At 39.3% G+C, this 20816-nt stretch overlaps 1 protein-coding gene across 4 annotated transcripts in view; it reads left to right on the top strand.

The window, feature by feature from the left end:
• USP45 (ubiquitin specific peptidase 45) overlaps positions 1 to 20816 on the top strand; it is a 58579-nt gene that overhangs the window by 35549 nt on the left and 2214 nt on the right. For 2 of the 4 annotated variants that reach the window (XM_086631273.1, XM_086631275.1), the window contains 9 exons: positions 5543 to 5630; positions 9043 to 9124; positions 10118 to 10224; positions 12271 to 12327; positions 13796 to 13939; positions 16777 to 17446; positions 19128 to 19225; positions 19619 to 19705; positions 20170 to 20323. In XM_086631273.1, coding sequence (XP_086487399.1) covers positions 5543 to 5630; positions 9043 to 9124; positions 10118 to 10224; positions 12271 to 12327; positions 13796 to 13939; positions 16777 to 17446; positions 19128 to 19225; positions 19619 to 19705; positions 20170 to 20323 — 1487 coding nt within the window. The remainder of the gene's footprint in view (positions 1 to 5542; positions 5631 to 9042; positions 9125 to 10117; positions 10225 to 12270; positions 12328 to 13795; positions 13940 to 16776; positions 17447 to 19127; positions 19226 to 19618; positions 19706 to 20169; positions 20324 to 20816) is intronic. The other 2 variants (XM_086631274.1, XM_086631276.1) reach the window with 2 other exon arrangements.

A 20816-nucleotide genomic window follows, 5' to 3' on the forward strand; every position in this document is an offset into this window, starting at 1 on the left:
TATCGTTTAGTAAATTAATTTTCATCTGAAATGATTATTGTACGTTCAATGATGGGAAGTTACGCTGCCTAAAACAAACATAATGAAAGGTATGTGCAGGGCTGTTTTTCTGACTTGCATTGAAGATCTAGCTCTGTGAGGCATGCCTACAATGAAAAAACTCTCCTATAATGGCGATGGAATTTTTTCTTGCTTCTTTGTCAAGTAATTACTTGTTTTTCTTCCTTCTTACTATAACGTCTCTTGCAGTTACCCTGCTTCTGTGGCCAAAAAAAAAAAAATAGATAAATTCCTATTAGCACCAGGATCCAGCTTGTGTAAATGCAAGATTTTGTTTTCTCACTATACACTGGAGCTATGAATGTGCATATATTGGAGGAGATAAGCTGAGTATGCCCATTGATTCTCACTGCCTCAAGAAAACAAGAAATTTTTCATCAATAAAATTAATGTTAGCACTGTGGCTGACTAAGTTTCTCAGAACTGAACAGATTTTGGCATCTGGATGAAAAAAAAAACAACTTTCAGATTCCTGGCTATTCAGTGAAAGAAACTATGAGAGAACTGTTTTAGCAAATTAGAAAGTGAAACTGTGCATGCATGCAAACATGTGCATGCAGGTACATATATAATTTTTTAAAAAATGTATATTGAGTGCTTTATTGGATCCAAAATAAAGGTTCAGTGCTTTTCAGAATGTATTTTTTTATAATCAAATCAATTGGAAATAAAATATTTGATTTTAATAGAAGCAAAAAATTGCACTTTATTAATATTAAACCAAAACATTTAATTTTTAAGAGGAGTATTTCAAGTTTGAATTAATTGATTTTGTTTAAAAAATTTGAAATTAAGTTTTTAGGTTGACCTGCACATGAAAAAAAAGAATTGACTTTAAAAAGAATGCTTAAAAAAATCACCCACTGTGCTGATTCCAGATTTTATAGTAAGCCTCATCGTAGAGCAGCATCATTAAATCATTTTTAACTGGGGTTATTGTCAACTTTGTGTCGAAAAGTAGATACAAAGTACAAATGTGAAAGTATCATATTTGTACACGTGAACATGTTGTTTTGCATATGCAGGTCCCAATTTATTCCACTTAATTTTAGGCACTGACCTTAGATGCCTCATCACCTTAGATCCTTCTCCGGTTACATCCCAACGTGCCTGCAGCGAGCAGCTCAAGAGCGAGGCCCGTGTCTCGCTCAGGGCTGCTGCGCCCCAACTCGGCATCTCGACATCTTGCCCAGCTTTAAGTCTCGCTGTCGGAGGCACGCTGCGCCTCTGATGCGTTTTCTGGTCGCCTTTAATTTCTCCTCTCCGTGAGCACAAACTTCTGAGGCGAACGTGAGCAGCTTTAGTGAACGAGTAGGGAAGAAACCTCACCTTCAGGAACCCTGGAACAGCTGAAGAGCGTGGCTAGGCAAGGAAGATTATTGTGCCTTGAGAAAATACGGATACGTATTTACGGCTCGATGCACTGGTTAGCCAGAGCACGCGATCTGAGGCTGGAAATGAAAGCTGGCTCAACGTGTGTTTAATAAAATTGAGTAACCGAGTAAGTAGTTGTTTTTTCTGGCCTCTCTGACAGTTTGATAAAATTCCTGTTTGAGCTGTGCTCAGCCAGTTGTCTCCTGTGCTAGATTTTGGAAGGCGTGCACATGGTCATGCCTGCATGTGCTCTTCCCAGTGTGCAGTGAGAGTCCCAGCTGCCGTTTGGTGGCTTTGCTGGAAATGCAAAAGAACACCCTTTCAAATCCCATTTTAGATGAATTGGTCCAAGGCTGTAAGTAAAGATCTTTAAGGGTATCTTGCCTGGAAAGACGGGTATGGTTTGGCCAGTAAGTTATAGTTAATGTGAATAGAGATATGTTAATAATGAATATTTATACAGTCAAATTTGGGATTGCAAGAAGCTGGAGAAACAAATTGTTTATGAGAAGCCTTCTGACTATGGTTGTCTTAGTAAGGATAACACCTTAAGGATCTATCTGCATATTCATAAGTGTATTTTGGAATTTCTATTTAATCTATAGCTGCAAAATATGATATTTAGAGTATATTTAGATGCTATGAGTAGTAAAAAAGGAATCTACAGTTTTCTAATAGCAGTGTCTGAGACTACTGAAGGGCTGTCTTATGAACGGATGCAACGTTACCCCTGTGCAGCTGGCTAAAACATCGCTGGTGTGAATGGCAGCGTAGCCCGAAACAGAGGTTTTTCCTCTTCTGGTTTATGACCATCACGCAGGTGCTGCTGGTGGCCTTTTTACAAGAATTGCCTTTCCTGTGGAGCCTTTCGTTTTCGTTTGTCCTGCGCAGTAAAGCGTTAACGGTACAAAGGCAGCCAGTGCCAGTGTCCCTTCTGCGTCCTCGGCTGGCTCAAGAGCTGGCTCGTCTCTGCTGGCGCCGTGGCCAGACACCACAGAGGAGGACAGCTCGAAGGACGGTGTCGTCTGGGAGGACAAGGGTGACACCAGATGTATGTTTTTCCAAGGCATGTAGAGCCTTTCCTTCAAGACTTCTAAGTTTCTAGAGATAAAAAGTTGGAAAGTATACAGATTTTTTAATTTTTTTTTTTAAGAAGCTGTTGCAGTCTGTGGTGACTTAGATCTCTGTTTAACCTGGGTAGGCAGTATATGTTATTCTAGAGCGTGGGCTTGTAATTTGGGAATTTCGGACAGTCATTCAATGTTGTGCATCCAAAAGGCAGCGCTGTTGTTATTTATGCAGAAGCAGTCCCTTTTTCAGTTGCAGCTCTACTGCTTTTTAGCTCGTTGGGGGTCTCAAAACCAAAGCAAAACAAAAAAAAACCCCTTCATTCAACTTTATGGTAAAAAGGATGGCGGTGGCAAACAGTTATACAACAAGTGCTTATCTCTCACTTCATGAACAGAATCAGCTGGAGAGCTGCAGCCTTGTGACTTTCTCAAGCAGGCCACTTCCCACGCTCAGCCCGAGATGCTGCTCGCCGCCGTTTTGGGGATGGCCGGGGAAATCCCCGCAGGGGGCTGCCGTGCAGGAACCAATGCTGCTGGGATTGGGGCAGGTTTATCTGCCACCCGTGCTTACAGATGCAGCATGGAAATGAATGACACTTCAAAAAGTTTTACCAAGGGTTATAAAGTTTGGATGGAATCCTAGAATCATAGAATGGCATAGGCTGGAAGGGACCTCAGAGATCATCTAATCCAACCTCCCTGTCATGGGCAGGGACGCCTCTCAACTAGATCAGGCTACTCAAGGCTCCGTCCAGCCTGGCCTTGAACACCTCCAGGGAGGGGGCATCCACAACCTCTCTGGGCAATTTATTCCAAAGTCTCACCACCCTCGTACTGAAGAATTTCTTCCTAAGATCTAATCTAAATCTGTTCTCCTTCAACTTAAACCCATTTCCCCTTGTCCTATCAGTGGACACTCTTGTAAAACGTCCCTCCCCAGCCTTCCTGTAGGTTCCCTTCAGGTATTGGAAGGCAGCTATTAGGTCCCCCTGAAGTCTTCTCTTTTCAAGGCTGAACAATCCCAGCTCCCACAACCTGTCCTCGTAGCAGAGGTGCTCCAGCCTCTGGATCATCTTTGTGGCCCTCCTCTGAACATGCTCCAACAGATCTATGTCTCTCTTATGATGGGGACACCAGAACTGGACACAGTATTCAAGGTGGGGTCTCACAAGAGCAGTGTAAAGGAGGAGAATCACCTCTCTTGACCTGCTGACTACACTTCTCTTGGTACATCCCAGGATGCGGTTGGCCTTCTGGGCCGCATGAGCGCACTGCCGGCTCATGTAGAGCTTCTCATCTATAAACACCCCCAAATCCTTCTCTTCAGGGCTACTCTCAACCCACTCTGTGCCCAGTTTGTATTTGTGCCTAGAATGGACCACACTACCCCCTGTCTTCTAAAACTGTGTAGTGTGAGAAAAGAGCATTGAATCAGGATTTTCTTTGTAGTGTTGGCTGTTCAGATTAGTAAACTAACGCTGATAGAAAATGTAGTGATATTAAATCACAGTAACAGTGTGGACACTTTATGATCTTCCATGAGTTGTCCAGATAACTTGTTTTGCTGCACTCCGAAATTGCAAAAAAGCTAAAATTTGTAATATTTTTGTATTCCAAATGCAGTGGGAACAAAATACTTGATACACTTGGTTGTTATGATGGGTGAGAAAGATTTCTTTGAATTAGTGCAGACGACTTGTGAAATTTCAACCTCTGTCATCCCAGATTTTTTTTTTTTCTCTCCAAACCAGTTGGGTATACAATTCCCATGACCAGCTTTGGAGGAAAAAAAAATCAGATTATATATAGCAAATTTATTACCTGCTTTTGCAGACTTGATAGGTTTTGGAATCTGGATTCAAATGTATTGTCTGAATTAAAACAACTGTGAAGAGATTGTCTCATTAGTTTTGGGCTCTTTCAATTTTAGCTATCAAGCTGCGTTTCGCTTGCTTGTGGTAATACTGTATGTTTTATTATGAATTTCAGATGTGAAGTATTCCAGTTTGTTAGGCTGTTGAACAGGAGGTTGGGTGTGGTTATGGTGTGAGGTGATAAATCAGGATCCTAAAATGTCCTTTTAAAACTTCTGTGAAGCAAGTATAAGAGCAACTCTTACCTGATAATGGAAGAGTAATTAACTCTTTCTACTGCAAAAGCCCACCCCAAACCCTGGCTTTTCTCATTAGCAGTACTCTTAGAATGGAAATCCTATGTTTAGAGCATTTATCTCCAATATCTGTAATATTAATTGAAGAAATTCAGTATTAATAAAAGACTAATTGAATACAACATAAATTACATTTATCAGTATGTCATATTACAATTTTCTCTTAATAGCATTTGAAATTCATGTGCTTAAGTCATGCTACTTAATTTTAGCATATTTGCCATCTTACTCATTGACTGTTCACTCAGTTCAGTAAGCTGCAGATTACTGGATTGATTGACTGAGGAGCCATTTGGAAGAGATGGTTACGCATACTTTTGTTTAAGTTAAATTCTCATGTGGATTTTGACCCGCAGTTTCTGTTTGTTTGGTGTAGAGCCTTGTGACTTCCCTTCCATTTCAAGATCATCTTTTTCCAGTTCAGGTGATAATGCTGTTTCTTTTTTACTGTGTATGGTCTGGTTTATACACGTTTGAGATTTCTTCTTCAAAGAAAGAAGGGTGAGTTAGCAGGGGAGGTTAGGCACCTTGAAAATCTTCTTTCCCTCTCCTCCATGACATTGGGAATGTTTGGCGATACAGGAATACTGGTGTAGTCTGTCAGCAAAGTGCTGTGAACATGGATGCAACTACTGGCAAAGCTGTATTTTAGTCAAGCCATCCCCAATAGGGTCAAAATGGTACCTAGATGAAAGTGCAGCCTTGTCAGTGTAATTACAACCACACCAGGAGCTTCCTAAAGCCCCATTAGGTCCAGCAGGGATGGCACCGATTGATACCTTTGGTACCCAACAAGAGTCTGATGTAGACTTTGTCTCATTCAGAACCTCCCAATGTAAATTTAAATTCCTTACTGCTTCTTTTCTAGGGCTCCTCGATTTAAGGGGTTCCAGCAGCAGGACAGCCAGGAGCTTCTGCACTATCTGTTGGATGCAATGAGGATTGAAGAAACAAAGGTAACATCTTTGTGTGTTTTTAAAGAATTTATTTGACTGTATGGTAAACTACTAGTCATTGCTTCAATGTTCGTCATGTTCCACATGTTTTGAAGATGAACTTAATGGAGTAGCAGTGGCTGGTTTTGTTACCTCAAGAAAAAGGATGACTTTTTTGAAAGAGGATTTAATTATGTTCATGTTGATATGTTAAAACTGCTGACTGGAATAAAAATTTCAGTTTCAGAAAGAATATGGTAAGTAGGTCATGATAACTTTAGGAATCTGAATTATTTACCTTTATTAAAAAACTAAAAGGGCAAAAAAAGTACTTTGGGGTGGTCAAGGAAGTAGAAGTAGAACCTCTGATGTAGCTGACAAAGTGCATTTTAGGGTAAAGCTTTGGGACAGAAATTAGCAGCTCCTAGCTGTTAGCCTGCCCATAATTGTCACTGAAATCTATTTAAGTGAAAAAATTAGGACAAAAATAAAATATTGCAAAGTTTCTTATAGCTCTTGAAAGTGTGAAGAACTACTTGTTTTATAAATAGGGTGCTGCTTTTCATTATTTAAAATGTACATCCAAGTATGCTAAGTATATAACCTGTTATATTAAAAATGTCCTTGTGTGTTTTTTCTCATGCTTCTTTTTCCTTCGTTATTTCTGCCTCTTGCGTTGTCAAATACGAGGAAGTGTGTGTTGGCGTGCTCAGACTATTTTGACCATATCAGATTTCATCTGCCTGACTTGGTCTTGGACACTTCTTTTCGGATGATATTTTGGAAAATAGTGTTTTCTAAGTCTTATCCAAAGGAAGGCCTTAAATCTCGTACTGACCAGCGTACTTCCACTTCCTTCTCGTTTAGTAATGTGATGAATGTCATGATCCCAAGCTGAATTATCTTGGAGATGAGACATAAGACTGTGTCTGAGCCCAGTTCCTGGCACTAGAGTAGCACTGAACGAATCCCTGTCCTGCCAGAACATTAATATATGCTGGTCTTGTCAGCAGTACACTTGATCATAAGCAGAACTGAGCTACAGGGAGGAACAGCCGAATTTTGACTTTGTCACGCTTACAAAAGTAGGTGTTGAACAGGGCATGCGGCAGAAGCAGCTGACCTCAGTTAAACAGTTGGCATGTTTTTGCAGTAGAGGGAAACTCTGTTTGGTTGTTTGTTGATTTTCACATAACGAGACGTGGAAACTATATTTGCTTCACAGATGAGGGTTCACCAAGAGTGGGATTATTACAACAACCGAGCAGCTTCTCCGCTGGGCAATGGCGCTTTCCCCACGAGTCAGCCTTCCCTTTCACCAGTGACTGTGCTGTCGTTACGATAACCCGCGTTCGCACTTGCCTTTTGAATCGTTTGGTTTGGATTTATTTCATTATCCCGTGTTTTCGGGTCTGTAGATGGTGTGACACACAGCGAGCGGCAGGCGCACGGTGAGTGCCGGCGGCCGTGCCGGCCAGCCGCAGGTGGGAGCAGCTCTGCCTGCCACGGGAGCCCGGCAGCTGCTCCCATGGCCTCCCCACCACATGGGCTCTGGCTGGGGACAGCCTGCAGCACGGTGTCTGCCACCAGGATCCTGTAGCAGGGACTACAGCCACTAACCCTTCTCTTTTCACGCCCCTTTTAAACTTTCGGAAGAGGGAACAGCCCTTCTGAAAGGGCAGCGGCTGCTTTGCCGTCCACCTGCGAGAGAGCTGAACACCTCCCTCTCCCTACCGGGATCAATCGTTCCTAAACCCCAAGAGTTTTGATGAGAAATACGTGTGATACATAACGTGGCACTAGTTATAGGAACCAAGACAAAATCACATTATGCTTTTGCCTCTTCTCTGAGGTTTTGTATCTTGTATCCGACACCAGCGTTGAACTTTTTCCTATCCCTGTTAATAAAAAGTTAGAACGTGCGTTATGTACACAAGTGGATTTTTAAGATAAAAGCTTGTTGATACTGCGATAAAGATGACATAGCGTCTGCCGTTTCCAGCAATGTGGGCTGGAGATGGTTTCACACCGGGGCCCGAGGTGGCTGAACCCTGCTGCTAATTGATTAATGTCTGCTGCCATTGTCCGCAGCACCCTGCCCATTCAAAGACTATGTCTTTCTTTGACCTAAATAAATGGTTCAACGCGCTAATCCCTACAAAAGGGTTGCTTATGGCCCTAAACCCATTTATGGCGCTCAACTTCATGAATTACCTATTGATTAGTCCTTTTAGTATATTGTTGGCTCTAAGATGAACAAAGCTGAGCTCGGGGCAGCGGGAGTTAATTTGCAAGCCAGGTCACATACTCAGAAGGTAGGAGTATGACTTGGTCTGATGGGTGCTTGAACTGGAAATCGAACCTCCGACGCTGTCTGTCATCGTAACGCGTTTGTAGTACATGGTTATTTGCTGCCTGCAAGCCAGAGTTGTTTATTATTCCTTTCCTGTTAGGACGTAGGGTTTGCGTTACTTGCAGAGGGTTTGGTGTCGCCGTTTGTCTCTAGAGCGGTGCTTAGCTCTAAGCGTGACTTCAGTGAGACACGTAATTGTAAATGCCTTTCGCACACCGTCGTGAGACTGGAATTTGTGGATTAGAGAGCCAGTACGTTTGCCAGGAAAAAGGGAAGCACGGGTCATGCAGGCTGCAGTGTTGTCTGGCCACGGACCTGATTCATCCTCTGGCTTCCCTCTCCGCAGCGTGTCAGAGGCTGGGCTGAGTCGCCTTTTGTACCAGCCTGTGCAGTTCTGCTCAGGAATACAGCATCTCCTTATCCCAGGGCAACTGAGTGCAGGGGAAGCACTCCCTGTTTTGAGGTGCAGCTACAGCTCACGTGTATGAATTTTTGTTTCTTTCTGATTCTTTCAATAATATAATTTTTAGGATTTTTTGAGCAAATATTGATGACACTTGTATAGATGCATAAAAAGTTTTATCTCTCTCCTAAGGTTTTCTAGCATAACTTTGAAATATGTAGAGTTAGAAAGTAAACAGAAGTAATAAAAATACTGCCCCAAGACAGTCATTGAAGTCTGGCTAGTAAAAGATACTTAGCTGCCTTCAAGTATTTTGTATCCTAGTCAATCACTAATAGTCCGTTCTTCAGTATGTTTTTTTCCTCCCAACAGTGGAAGAAATGGAAAGTATTTGTCACTGAAAATCTCATAGTTTCTTGATAACCTCCCGAGTGCTCTACAGCAGGTCCCTTTTTAAGGGGCGGAAATTTTTGCATGGTTACCTGCTAAAGTTAAGCTCATGTAGATTTGACACTTAGTGAATAACAACAGTAGCTTTAAAATATTAAATTATGCTTATTTTATGGAAATAAGAGTGGATAAAATCTAATCATATATTAATGGTTCTTAGAATGTTTACACTTAAAATACTTGCTAAATGTTGTGGTTGTTTTTTGGTTTTTTTTTTTAAATTATAGCGTATACAAACTGGTATCTTAAAAGCATTTAATAATCCGACTACTAAGACGGCAGATGAAGAAACTAGAAGAAAAGTCAAAGGTATGCAACTCTTTATTGAATACTTTTAAAAATACACAAGTTTTTAAATGCCATTTTCTTCAAAACTGACTTGTGAACAGCAATCCCAAAGTACTGTAGTTACAAGACTTTTATTATGCATTATTCTAGTGCCACCTAGTGCATATCTAAAGGATAGAGAGCTTAGTATGTGCTGACTTGCATCTTTATATCCAGGATAAAGGCTTCCACAGTATTAATAATGTCTCTTTTAATGATAAGTAGAATTTAATACTGTTTTCTAAAATTGCCTGCTACATCTTTATGTTTGTTATATAGCTGCTATTACTGTATCGCTCAGAGAGGCCACTTTCCATAAATAAAACGAAATTCTGTCAGTTGACTGATACTGCGAGTGCTGTAAACATGATTACAAAGATAGGAAGCCAAGACAGGAAGCTGTTTCAAAAGAACGTATGTTTTTTCAAAACAAGAGGTTTTTCATTAAGTTTTGTGTGTGTGTGTTTATGCAAAAATTCTAATTTGGGGGATTTTGCTTTAATTAAAGTCTTAATAATACTTAAGCTGTTTTGAAAGTCACCCTTCCCAAATCTGTAACCATTAAGGCATAGAGATGCATTAGAACAGCCTTTTGTCTCATTTTTTAGAGTTTTATAGTTTCAACAGCCACTTAGGGTGACAACCTGTCTGCTACCCTAGTGTCTGTATCAAGGCAATACAATATTATGTATTCAAAAGAAAACAGAGATTTTCTTTAAAAGGCTGCTGCTTCTTGAGAGATACAGTATTATTCGTCTGTTATAGTAGATGGGGACGGGAAGGATAAAAGGGAATCGTATCATTAAAGTATTTTTAAATGTTGGGATAATACAGTATATGTTGTATTAGTTATTGTATTGTGTTCAAAACATTTTGAATATATTTTAAAATTGTGCTTTCACGATAAAACTTAGAAAGAATTTTGTTGTACTTATAGTGTGGCATTGGATCTGTTATTTTTCACATTTAAAAAAGGCAATGTTTTTTCAGCATATGGAAGAGAGGGTGTGAAGATGAACTTCATAGATAGGATCTTTGTTGGTGAATTGACTAGCACTGTCATGTGTGAGGAATGTGAAAATGTAGGTATTCTGGAATTTGGTTTGATGTGGAATAGATCACATACTGGTTTGATTACGTTGTCTTGAAAGTATAAAATTGTATTGCCAATTTTATACTTGTTTGTTTGTTTGTAAAAGCAAGACCTTATTGAAGAGTTCTCATTTAAAATGATTTATTCCTTCTTTAAAGCATTATCCTCTGCAAACCTAAGAAGAGGGATCCTTTGAATTTAAAAAGGATTCAAGTACTGGGCTTGATTTTACATCTAACTTAAGGCTGGAGGTTCCAAATTCTGTAATTATCTGTGTGCACCCCAATTTTATTTGATATTTTTAAAACACTTACCTATCTTAAAACGTAAATCCTCCTGCCTGCTCTTCTGAGATATACCTGAAAATTGGGAACTACTTACTTTGAATTAGCATGAGTGGGGAAATGCTAAAATTACTTTTTTCTTTCTTGAAATATTTTTGATAATTAATGTAATAACTCTAATGAACAGCATATTCCTTTCATAATTAATATTACTGAACATTTCATCATAAATGCTTTCCATGATCCTTATAATTTTCTTTAACTTTGGAAGAGAAGAAAATCTTACTTGCATGACTTTTCTAATTGAATGTTACATTTGTGCTTGGTTTAAAACATTATATTTCATATTATAGAGATTAAGTAAATCAATCAGTCTGAATAATTAAGCACAGTCCTGCAGTGCCAGGTAAAGTTCCCTGTGTGTGGTGTGCAGATTACACTTCAATGTTCTGCGAGTATCAATGAAGAACTTCGACTACATACAAAGCAGAGGTTCTGTGTGGTTTGTGTCTCTCATTTATTTTTGCTGGATTCTTACATTCTGCCTGCACAGGACTCGGGGCTTTGCTAGCTGTAGCCCTTGGAGGGAGAGTTTAGTGTTTGCTTTCCTTCGCCTGCATTGGCAAAGATATTTTTGATTCATGTTTGCTCACGCAAACTCACTCCTTAGAGGAAGCTCTGTTTGAGCATGGCTCATCAGGCAGGCTGTCCTCGTAGTTACAATAGCTTTGATCCCATTTATTGCTTCGCTGGAACCTAAACCGTGCCGAGTCCCTCGCACAACAGGTGAAAATGAGCCTGCAGTCCATATCAAACGTGGCAGGTGGAAGACAGGGTCACAAGTATATGAGAAGGGCAAGGATGACAGCAGTTGAGGGCGTGACTGTGTTAACTCACATGTACGACATGACTTTAATGGTTTACTAAGGCCTCATAAAATAAGTAGTTTTTGGAAGGAATTTGAGAATGACAAGGGAGAGAACTTAAGGACCAGGCTTGGAAGGGATGTTCTAGCTATAAAAGCAGATGGATAGTGCTGAGAGAGAATGTCTTTAGGTATGATTTGCCAGATATTTCCAGTTTCAGCTTAGATTTTATATGGTTTATAGATGGCAAAATAAACCAGTAAAGAAAAGAAGGTTGGGTTGTGGTTTTTTTTTCAATCCCCTTTTCCCCAGTAACTGGATTTATTTTAACAGTTACTAGTGTATGTTATGGTGTGAAAATTTCTAATAAAGCTTTTGGCTGTAACCAGTAAGTCGGACTTAATCTTTTCTGAGAGCATCAGGTTAGAACCTGTCATCTAACTGTCATTAACCAGTCCTTGCTGCTTAACAGTGTACGAGGTCAAACGCCTGTGCAAGAGTGTCCAGGATCAGGAAACTCTAGAATTTAGCTTTCTGCAGAATTCTACCATCTAGAAGGCCCACATGACTTGAATCTAACTGGAGCTCAGACAAACTGAGCACCATACCGCTTCTAGGTCCAGTTCATGCCCAGATGAACGGCCTTAGCCTTTACATCTGTATGCTGAAATTTTGTGCAGTGTTAGAAAGAAAATTGGAACTATTTCAAAATTTTTAAAAAACAGGACAAATGTTTTTTGGGAAGTTCTTCATTGTAGTTTCATATATCGTGTAACTACTTAGCTTTTTATATAGTTTCTGATAATTTGATTTAAAACGGGAGCTATATGCTAAATCCATATATTATTCTTTGCATTTAACATGCATTTTCTCTTTTTCTTCAAGATTTCAACAGTAAAAGAACCTTTCATTGATCTTTCACTTCCTATAATAGAGGAGAGGGTAAGAAACAGAATATGTAGTAACTAACTATTGCTTCCAGTGGACTGTTTTTACATACCTTTATGAAGATGGTTATGTATATGCACAGTTTTGATTTCAAGCCTCAAAATGTATGCTTGTCCATAAATATATGTACTGTCCTACTGTGTGTTCATTATATGATTTTATGTGTGTATACATACATATATATATAGATATGTTTAGATATGTATTTTCCCTGCCCATGGCAGGGGGGTTGGAACTAGATGATCTTTGAGGTCCCTTCCAACCCTAACCATTCTATGATTCTATGATTCTATATACAGTGTCATAAGTACATAGATTTTTAAATTAGTCCAAACTTTGAACAAACGACCATTGTAATTTACAGTATATGTAGGTCTGAGATTAGCTTAATTTAGTAGTATTTTGAGTATATACTAATATGAATAGAATGATTATAGGCTTTTTTTGAAGGACTAGAAAGTTAGATTCTAGCCTATTGGCTTGCATCTGGAGAACTGAGTCCCTTTGGACTGAAGTGTACCTACGGCATGAGACAGTGTAAAAATGAGTAGGCTTTGAAGGTATTTATTCTGGTGTTTTTGGCATAAATAGTTCACAGAACGCCTCCATTAGCTGCAGAGGAACTGTGTTTGCTGTGGTTTGGCAGGACTTGGGGTTTTGATTTGGGAATGAGGGGATGGGTTGGGAGTGGTTCTTCCCCCACTTTGTGTATATTCAGGTATATTTAAGGGAGAGTATTTAATGTAATATTTAAACCTGTATAAAACGTACTTGTCTCCACACACCAGTTCTGTTCATAATAAATTCTTCATCTTTGTTGCTGCATTGAATGCAGTTGTCTGTGGGAGCTGAAGAGCATTTTAGGGCATTTTGAGTATCTGGGCCCCCGTGCTTCCTGGCTCACATGTGTAACATGGGAACTTCATGGGTTTTGTTTGAGAGAGAGATCTGCTGGCTTTTAGCAGTCACTGCACTTACTTCAGGATGTGCTTTACTTTATGGTGGTTTCTTTCCTCTGTAGTCCAGATACGCTGCTGCAGTTAATGTGGTGGGTTATGTGCTGCAGCTCCTCCATCACGTTGTAAGGTGGTAGGCTGCACCACAGACTGACTTACGGGAAACTGTGTTCCCTTTGGTAAATTCACATCTCATATTAGCTACACATGTGCTTCTACAACACTAGAATAGATTATTTGGTATGTATTCTGTAAAGGAATTTTGTATCATTCCTATTTCTTATGACTTTCAGTTGATCCTTCAAAGATCTTGACAGTGTGCTTATGATAAACAAAATTAGAAAGTAGTGCTGTATCAAAATTCAGGGGCCAGTTAATCCGATTTGTGTAGGTTACTATTTTTTAAAATAAAGTAAAACACCCACCTACCTTCACCTTTTCTGTAGGTCGCAAAGGAATAAAAAATTGGCATATTTTCTTTCCTAATTGCCTGTCTGATTTCTTAGGTTGCAAAACCTGTGCCTTTGGGAAGAACAGGTAAAGGTAAAAGTGTACAAGAGGCAGATCTTGGTCAGTATAACTGTTCTTCTATCACTACACTGAATAATCAACCCAAAATTGTCAAGAAACATGCTTTAACAAAAGATAAGGTAAGAATTTAAATACTTGCACTAGCCAATCATCTTGAGTTTAATCTGAAGTTTCTAGGGCTACAGGGTGGGAATTTTGACACCTATCAGTGGGGCTGGTTTCCTATACATATAGCTGATACAGACTTGTTTTAAAATATTTAGGTCATTATTAGAAGTGTGAGAAATGACAGCCATCAGGAACCATTTAGTTTTCAGTTACAGGGTTTCGTTTGTAAGGAAAAAAAAATAATCTGCAAGTTAGTTTCAATTCATGTTGCTTTTGGTTTTGTTGACTGCTTTTCTGTTGGCGTCCTCACGGTTTGTTTCTGGTTGCAACCACAAGAACTGTAATGCTGGCTAAGAGAGCAGGCAAGCTGGCGTTAGTGCCACCCGAGGGATTAGCTGGCAGTGGGTACAGCAAAAATAGCACAGCCAGCAGAGACTCTTGGAGACTGAGAACAGGATTTCCGTGATCCGCTGGGCCTTCAGCAGCCCGAGGGCTGGGGAGCTCAGTGCAGCCCCTCTCCAGTGCAGCCTCCCAGTCCGGTTCTTTCTGATGGTAGCAGAAGGGTTCTGCAAATACGCCAGCCTAGCAGAATTGATTGTTTGTATGTATTAGTGTTTAAAGATTAAAAGGAATATGTAATAACTATTGTGCACATATATTATTGTTAATGAAACGTGACAAAGGCTCTCAGTCATTAGCATTCTTTATTTTAATGAGCCTTATCATCCGTATAGGGTTATGTGGCCAAAGAGAATTTATACTAGAAGACACATGAAAAAATCCAAAATAGTGCAGATAATAGCGTTAATACTTATACATACATGAAATGTTTTCAAATTTAAGAAAATAAAATAGTATGGATTCAATAAACTAGACTAGACAAATACAAAGCAAGCAACAACTCTGCTTTCAGCAAGAATGGATCAAGTGACCTGTGAAGTATGTCTGTCTAATCGGTTAGGCCTTGTGATTCTCCACTCCCCCTCCATCTTTTCACACATATATTTATAATTTAGTCTTTTTTTTATTGTTATTATTATTTTCAGTGTCATATATCTGTTCTACAGTAGAACATCTAATCCAAAACAAGCAAGTGTTGAATTCAGTCAGTGTTTGCTGATGTTCTGTGACTTCAGTTCATCAGTTTGTAACTTTGCTTGTGAAAATGGGGAGTGTCCTGTGGATGGTTTTGTAGGTAACAGAGTACCTGAACACTCCTTATTAGGCTTTTCTCCTGAAATGGGAAACTTCACAATTTTAAGAATTTTCTGTTAGTTAGTTTCTGTAGTTTGCTCTGCAAAAGCACTCGTGAGCTTAACTCATGCTGTGTGTCACTTTGTTAGTTTAAAGGTACTTTATTAATGCCAGGAAGATGCAAGTGCAGGGCTCCTGATGCTCAGAAGGAATTGCAAGCCTTATTTTAGGAACGTGCCTAGACTACAGGTTATGAGGCCATGGCAATTTTAGATTCTTGTACCTGGTATGTGAGCGATAGGGTCTGTGAAAGGGTCTGTGCCCTGTTTGGGACCATAAAAACTCTCCTGAATCGGGTCCTAACACGCTAAATACTTGTGAAGAAAATATATAACAGGATAACCATATAAAAGACTGCTAGGAGGACAGAATGAGACAGAAGTAGAAAAAGGACATGTGGCAGAAACAAAGGAAAGGATAGAAAGAAGAAGGTGCAGATACTGATTGTTATAGGAGAAGAGGCCTAAAAAGTGAATGGAAGGATTCCCACTGGCATCACCGGAATTTGATTCCACTCAGATAAAGGAGAAAGCAAAGGGGAAGAAAAGCTGCTCATTTCTTTCAGAAAGCAGCCAAACAAAAGAAAGAAAGAAAAGAATCATCAATGTTTAAAAATCAGCTAAAATTATGGCAGCTTTGGGTTTTTTTTTAATCTATAGTTTTCTGTGGCAGCAAAAGTTTTTCTTCTTCTTGCAATCTTGATAAAACAAAGTCAACTTTAGATAATAGACAAATTAGCAAACATACTACTAGGGATGCTTTACTTAATTCTACAACAAGTGCCTACAAGGTGAGTTGAATTTTCTTCTGGAGGTGCTCATCAGCTAAGGCCTCTGATGGGAGGCGAGGGGACTAGCTTAAACTTGAGAACCTTTTAGAAGCTTAAGTTAGATTAAGTGAATGCCACTTCAAACGTGCCATCCACAGCTGTCACAAAGTGAATGTAATTAGTTGTGGGAAGTATTGATCTCTCAGTAAGTATAATGCTCTTAGCTGACTGGGGTGTAGGCTTCTAATCCTAAATTGGTTTAAAAAGATCTTAAGGAGATCAAGTAGCTTAAACACATGAGAGATGGAGAATATAAAACAATGGGTTTAACTTGCTTTGAATTTGTCATGGTTCAAAAGCTGTGTTAGATCACAGATCTGTTTTTTCCTCCATATTACTGAAATAGTGCTATGAAGACAGGCTGAGAGAGTTGGGGCTGTTCAGCCTGGAGAAGAGAAGGCTCTGGGGTGATGTTATCGCAGCCTTCCAGTGCTTAAAGAGGGCCTACAGGAAAGCTGGAGAGGGACTTTTGACAAGGACATGTAGTGATAGGACAAGGGGCAATGGATTTAAACTGAAAGAGGGCAGATTTAGATTAGATCTAAGGAAGAAATTTTTCCCTCAGAGGGTGGTGAGGCACTGGAACAGATTGCCTAGAGAAGTTTTGGATGCCCCATCCCTGGAGGTATTCAAGGCCAGGCTGGATGAGGCTTTGGGCAGCCTGGTGTAGTGGAGGGTTTCCCTGCCCATGGCAGAGGGGTTGGAACTAGATGATCTTTGAGGTCCCTTCCAAGCCTAACCATTCTATGATACTATAATTTACAGAATCAACTGAACCAGGAGAGAAGGCTTGCCAGAAAACCTTCCTCTAATGAAGAAGAAAGAAGTCCTGTTATCATGCAGGAAAAAAACAAAAAGCTTGAGCTGGAAGGTAGCTCTGGCGTCCTGTACCCCAAAGACCCGACTGCTGACTCCACAGTCAATGGGAGTCAGACAGAGGGCAGCGAGAAGGACGCCAGCCGCTCCGAGAGCAGCTTCGATGCAGACAGCGAAGCCTCAGAAAGTGAAAGCGCTTCGAAGCAAACAGCTTTCAGCCCGCCCAGCAGCACGGCTGCTGTGCACGTCAACCACGTAAATGTGAAAATGCCGCGCAGCAAGCCGAGTGACAGTAACGACGAGGTGATTTCCAGTGCCATAGCCAAACTCAGCTTCTGCGACACGAAAAATGAAGATAAAAAATCGAGCCGTGGAGATCCAGCTTTAGGTTTATCGAATAATTCCATGTTCTCCGTAGACAAATCCCCGCTATCCCACAACCCTCAAAATGCTTTCCAGACGCTTTCCCAGAGCTACATAACTAGCTCAAAGGAATGTTCTGTTCAGTCCTGCCTTTACCAGTTCACCTCTGTAGAGCTCCTAATGGGGAACAACAAGCTTTTATGTGAGAGCTGCACGGAAAGGAAACAGAAGTATCAGAAGAAAACCAACACCACAGGTAAAGTGCTTGTGTCTGTCTGGACACTACAAAACCACCTCTGGAAACCTGCGCTGTGTCATTGCTCCGGCGCGGGCCTCCCCCTCGTGGCTAAATAGCTAATGTTTCCCCAAGCAGAACTTGCTCGTAACAACTTAAAACTTCATCCTGTGAAGGCATCCAGACTAAACTTTATATCAGAACATAATCGTAGATGTAACTTAGACTTTTTTTTGCATCTTTTCTTTATTTTATCCAAGATACGTAATTTAAAGATGACCATAAACTGAATAGCCTTATCACTCAATATTAATCTTTGCTGCTATTTCTGTTCTTTACAGTCCCAGAAGATTTGCAGTAAATGCTGTAATATTCAGCTCTAGCAACTTATATACCCAAGGAAGTCATGTAATTAAATATGAAAGAAGGGCAAAAAAAGACACTTGTAATGATGAGGAAAAAAAAACTTAAAAAGCTTTGTGAGAATGCAGATGAGAGAATTACTTTCCTGTGACGATGTTTTCCTCGATGTTTGTATAGCCTAAGCAGACTATTAGGGTTCACTGAGTAAGAAAAATAATTTAAACGTAATGAAAAATAAACTTTTAAAAAGGACTGGAGGATTTTTTTGATGTATAGTAGTTCAGAAAGATAAAAAAAATAAGCTCTTCTGATTATTTGTAAATAAAATATAAAGGGAACTCTTACAGTAACAAAAAATTGCGTTTTTTTTGTGATACCTGGAGAGATAAAAGTTAAACCTGAGGAAATTCAGAAAAATTAATCTAAAAAAGTATTTTATAGTCATTCATTTTTCATTATTGGACTGACAGTAAGTGCTATATAAATAATACTTTGGTTCCATAGGCACGGTGAAAAATGGACAAGGAAAATCACTTCACAATTAATCATTATTTTTTTTCCTTTTAAAACAAAAGAGATAAGCAGTCACCTGCTTTTACTTGAAATGCTCCATTCCACCTCAAATGAAGTATTTTCCTTTGAACGTGTGTAAACTCAGTACATTAATTAATTATTCAGCAAACAAAATGCTGGTGGCTTGTTCCCTCTTACTGTATAGCTAACCACTGCGCTATTTTCAGTAAGAGCCTCGGGTTCAATTCCCTCTGCACCGTAGTGGGACTGGAGTCCGCGTTTCCCAGTCCCATGTGCTAAAGCCAGCAGGTTATGAGGCATCCTGAAGTAGACACCTCCCCTCAAGTCCTTCTCTTAAATAAGCACAAAGTATGTAATCATTCAGAAAGAACTGAAGATTGGAAAATTAATCTCTATCTTAGTGGTTAGGTCAATTAGCATGGGTGAAGAGACCTGTGCCTTCCATTTCTTCTTCTAGTGATCATCCATTTATTTTACACGAAATAGTTTTAACAGGAAAGTTGGGTGTTATAGTAACAGACAATGCATGTGTGCAAGCTGACCTAGATAGTCTACATGTTTGCAACTTTTGATCTGATTTGCAGGATGGGCTAAAATAACGTTCAGATTTGGCAGGTGATGTTTATTAAAAATAAGAAATTTGAGAGAATGTTCTTCTGTTACTCCACAAAATTCCCCTTGGATTTTGTTGTAACATGTACAGAATCATTGTAATGTAGATCTATTCTGTCAGATGTTAAAAAAATACTTAAATTCTGTGTGACTGCCTTCACTTTACAAATTATTTTGATATTCATAAATACAGAAAAGAAAATGGAAGGTGTCTACACAAACGCTCGGAAACAGCTGCTGATTTCTTCAGTTCCTGCTATTCTTATTCTCCATCTGAAAAGATTTCACCAGGTAAAAGGCCAAAACCTTCTTGTATATTCCTCTGCCCCACTGGTGGACAAGCAGTTCTTTAACTGTCATCGTGCACACCGATATTTGCTTTTCATATGGACAACTGGTAGAACCACTATTCATTTCTGTTCTGAAAAATGCTGATGGTTTTTTGACTAATACCTTCAGAGTGCATTTAGCCATTCATATGTATCCAGGGAAACCTCTTACGTGTCCATCATGCTTATGTGTAGCAGGCACCGCATTGAAAACACAACAAAAGGTGTTTAAATCAGTTACAATCTTATTCTTGGTTTTGGTTTATTTTACTAGTATAGTAATACACTTTAGCTTTAAAAAGCTTCCTAGTAAAAATATTTATCTTACAATCTTTTTTTTTCTTTTCTTTTGAAGGCTGGTTTGAGTCTACGGAAAGTAAATAGGCATGTGGATTTCCCACTGATTTTAGACTTAGCACCATTTTGTTCTGCATCTTGCAAGGTACACATTTCAAATCTTTAGTTTTATTGTACTTCAACAGTTGTTGTCCTGAGCACAAGTTAAACTGGATTGATGATGATGAAGGAGGTGATGTTTATTATTCCTTCCTTTCCTAGAGAAATTATATGGTGAATGTTTTCAGATAGTCTCCCGAGATCAGAACTGTAACTATTTGAAATTCCATTCATATCAAGATTATCACGCATGTTAACTAGGCTTAGTTAAGCTATGGTGCTCTGATGGTGTTAGTGTATCTAACAGCATTAAGGACAGGTATTACTGCTTCCGTGGTAACTGCATTCAAATAGTAGACTATTATTTTTGATAGATGTATTTCAGCATTGGAAATGCCGTAGATGTCAGTTTGCTTCTTTTGAAGTAATACTGTTGATACCTAGTTAAGATATCTGTAAAATTAATCGTGCAATAATTTACCTTTGTTTCCTGTGTTTCTGGGAATGCAGAACGTTACGGATGGTGCAAGAGTGCTGTATAGTCTTTATGGAATAGTGGAGCACAGTGGGTCAATGAGAGGTGGTCATTATGCGGCGTATGTGAAAGTCAGGACACAGTCCAAGAGATTGCTAGAACATATTTCTACCACTAAAAATGTTCTGGGTATGTACAAACAGAGCCTTCTTTCTCTGTGAGTAAAACCAAAAGCAACCACTGGCTACAGCTCCTTATCCTTAAGGGGATTTACAGCAAATAATTGTTTTAGCTCATAATGTCCTGTTATTTTTAGGACCACATAAATAAATTATTTGTAACAATTCTGTTACACTCAGTTAATGACCTACTACTCTATTAACCCCACATAGAGCTGAGTGAATAATGGAATTTTGCTTCAGTCATTAAACAGAGAATTGATGGAAAACTCTCCTCTCTTTCCTAGTCCAGATAATATGTCCAGATGAATAGTTGTGCCTGGTAAAACGTAATTATTCGGCATATTTGGTATTTGAAAATGTTCTAGGGCAAGAGCCAAATCCATGACAATCTAAATTTAATTTTCTGTATATTTGAGCATTTTACCTATCTTAGCATTGGAAATTTTTTGATGCTTAAAAATCTGGAATACTCTGATTTAAGGTGAACAGCAAGAAAATTT

This window comes from Tauraco erythrolophus, chromosome 2 (assembly GCF_009769465.1).
Source record: "Tauraco erythrolophus isolate bTauEry1 chromosome 2, bTauEry1.pri, whole genome shotgun sequence".
Taxonomy (NCBI): domain Eukaryota; kingdom Metazoa; phylum Chordata; class Aves; order Musophagiformes; family Musophagidae; genus Tauraco; species Tauraco erythrolophus.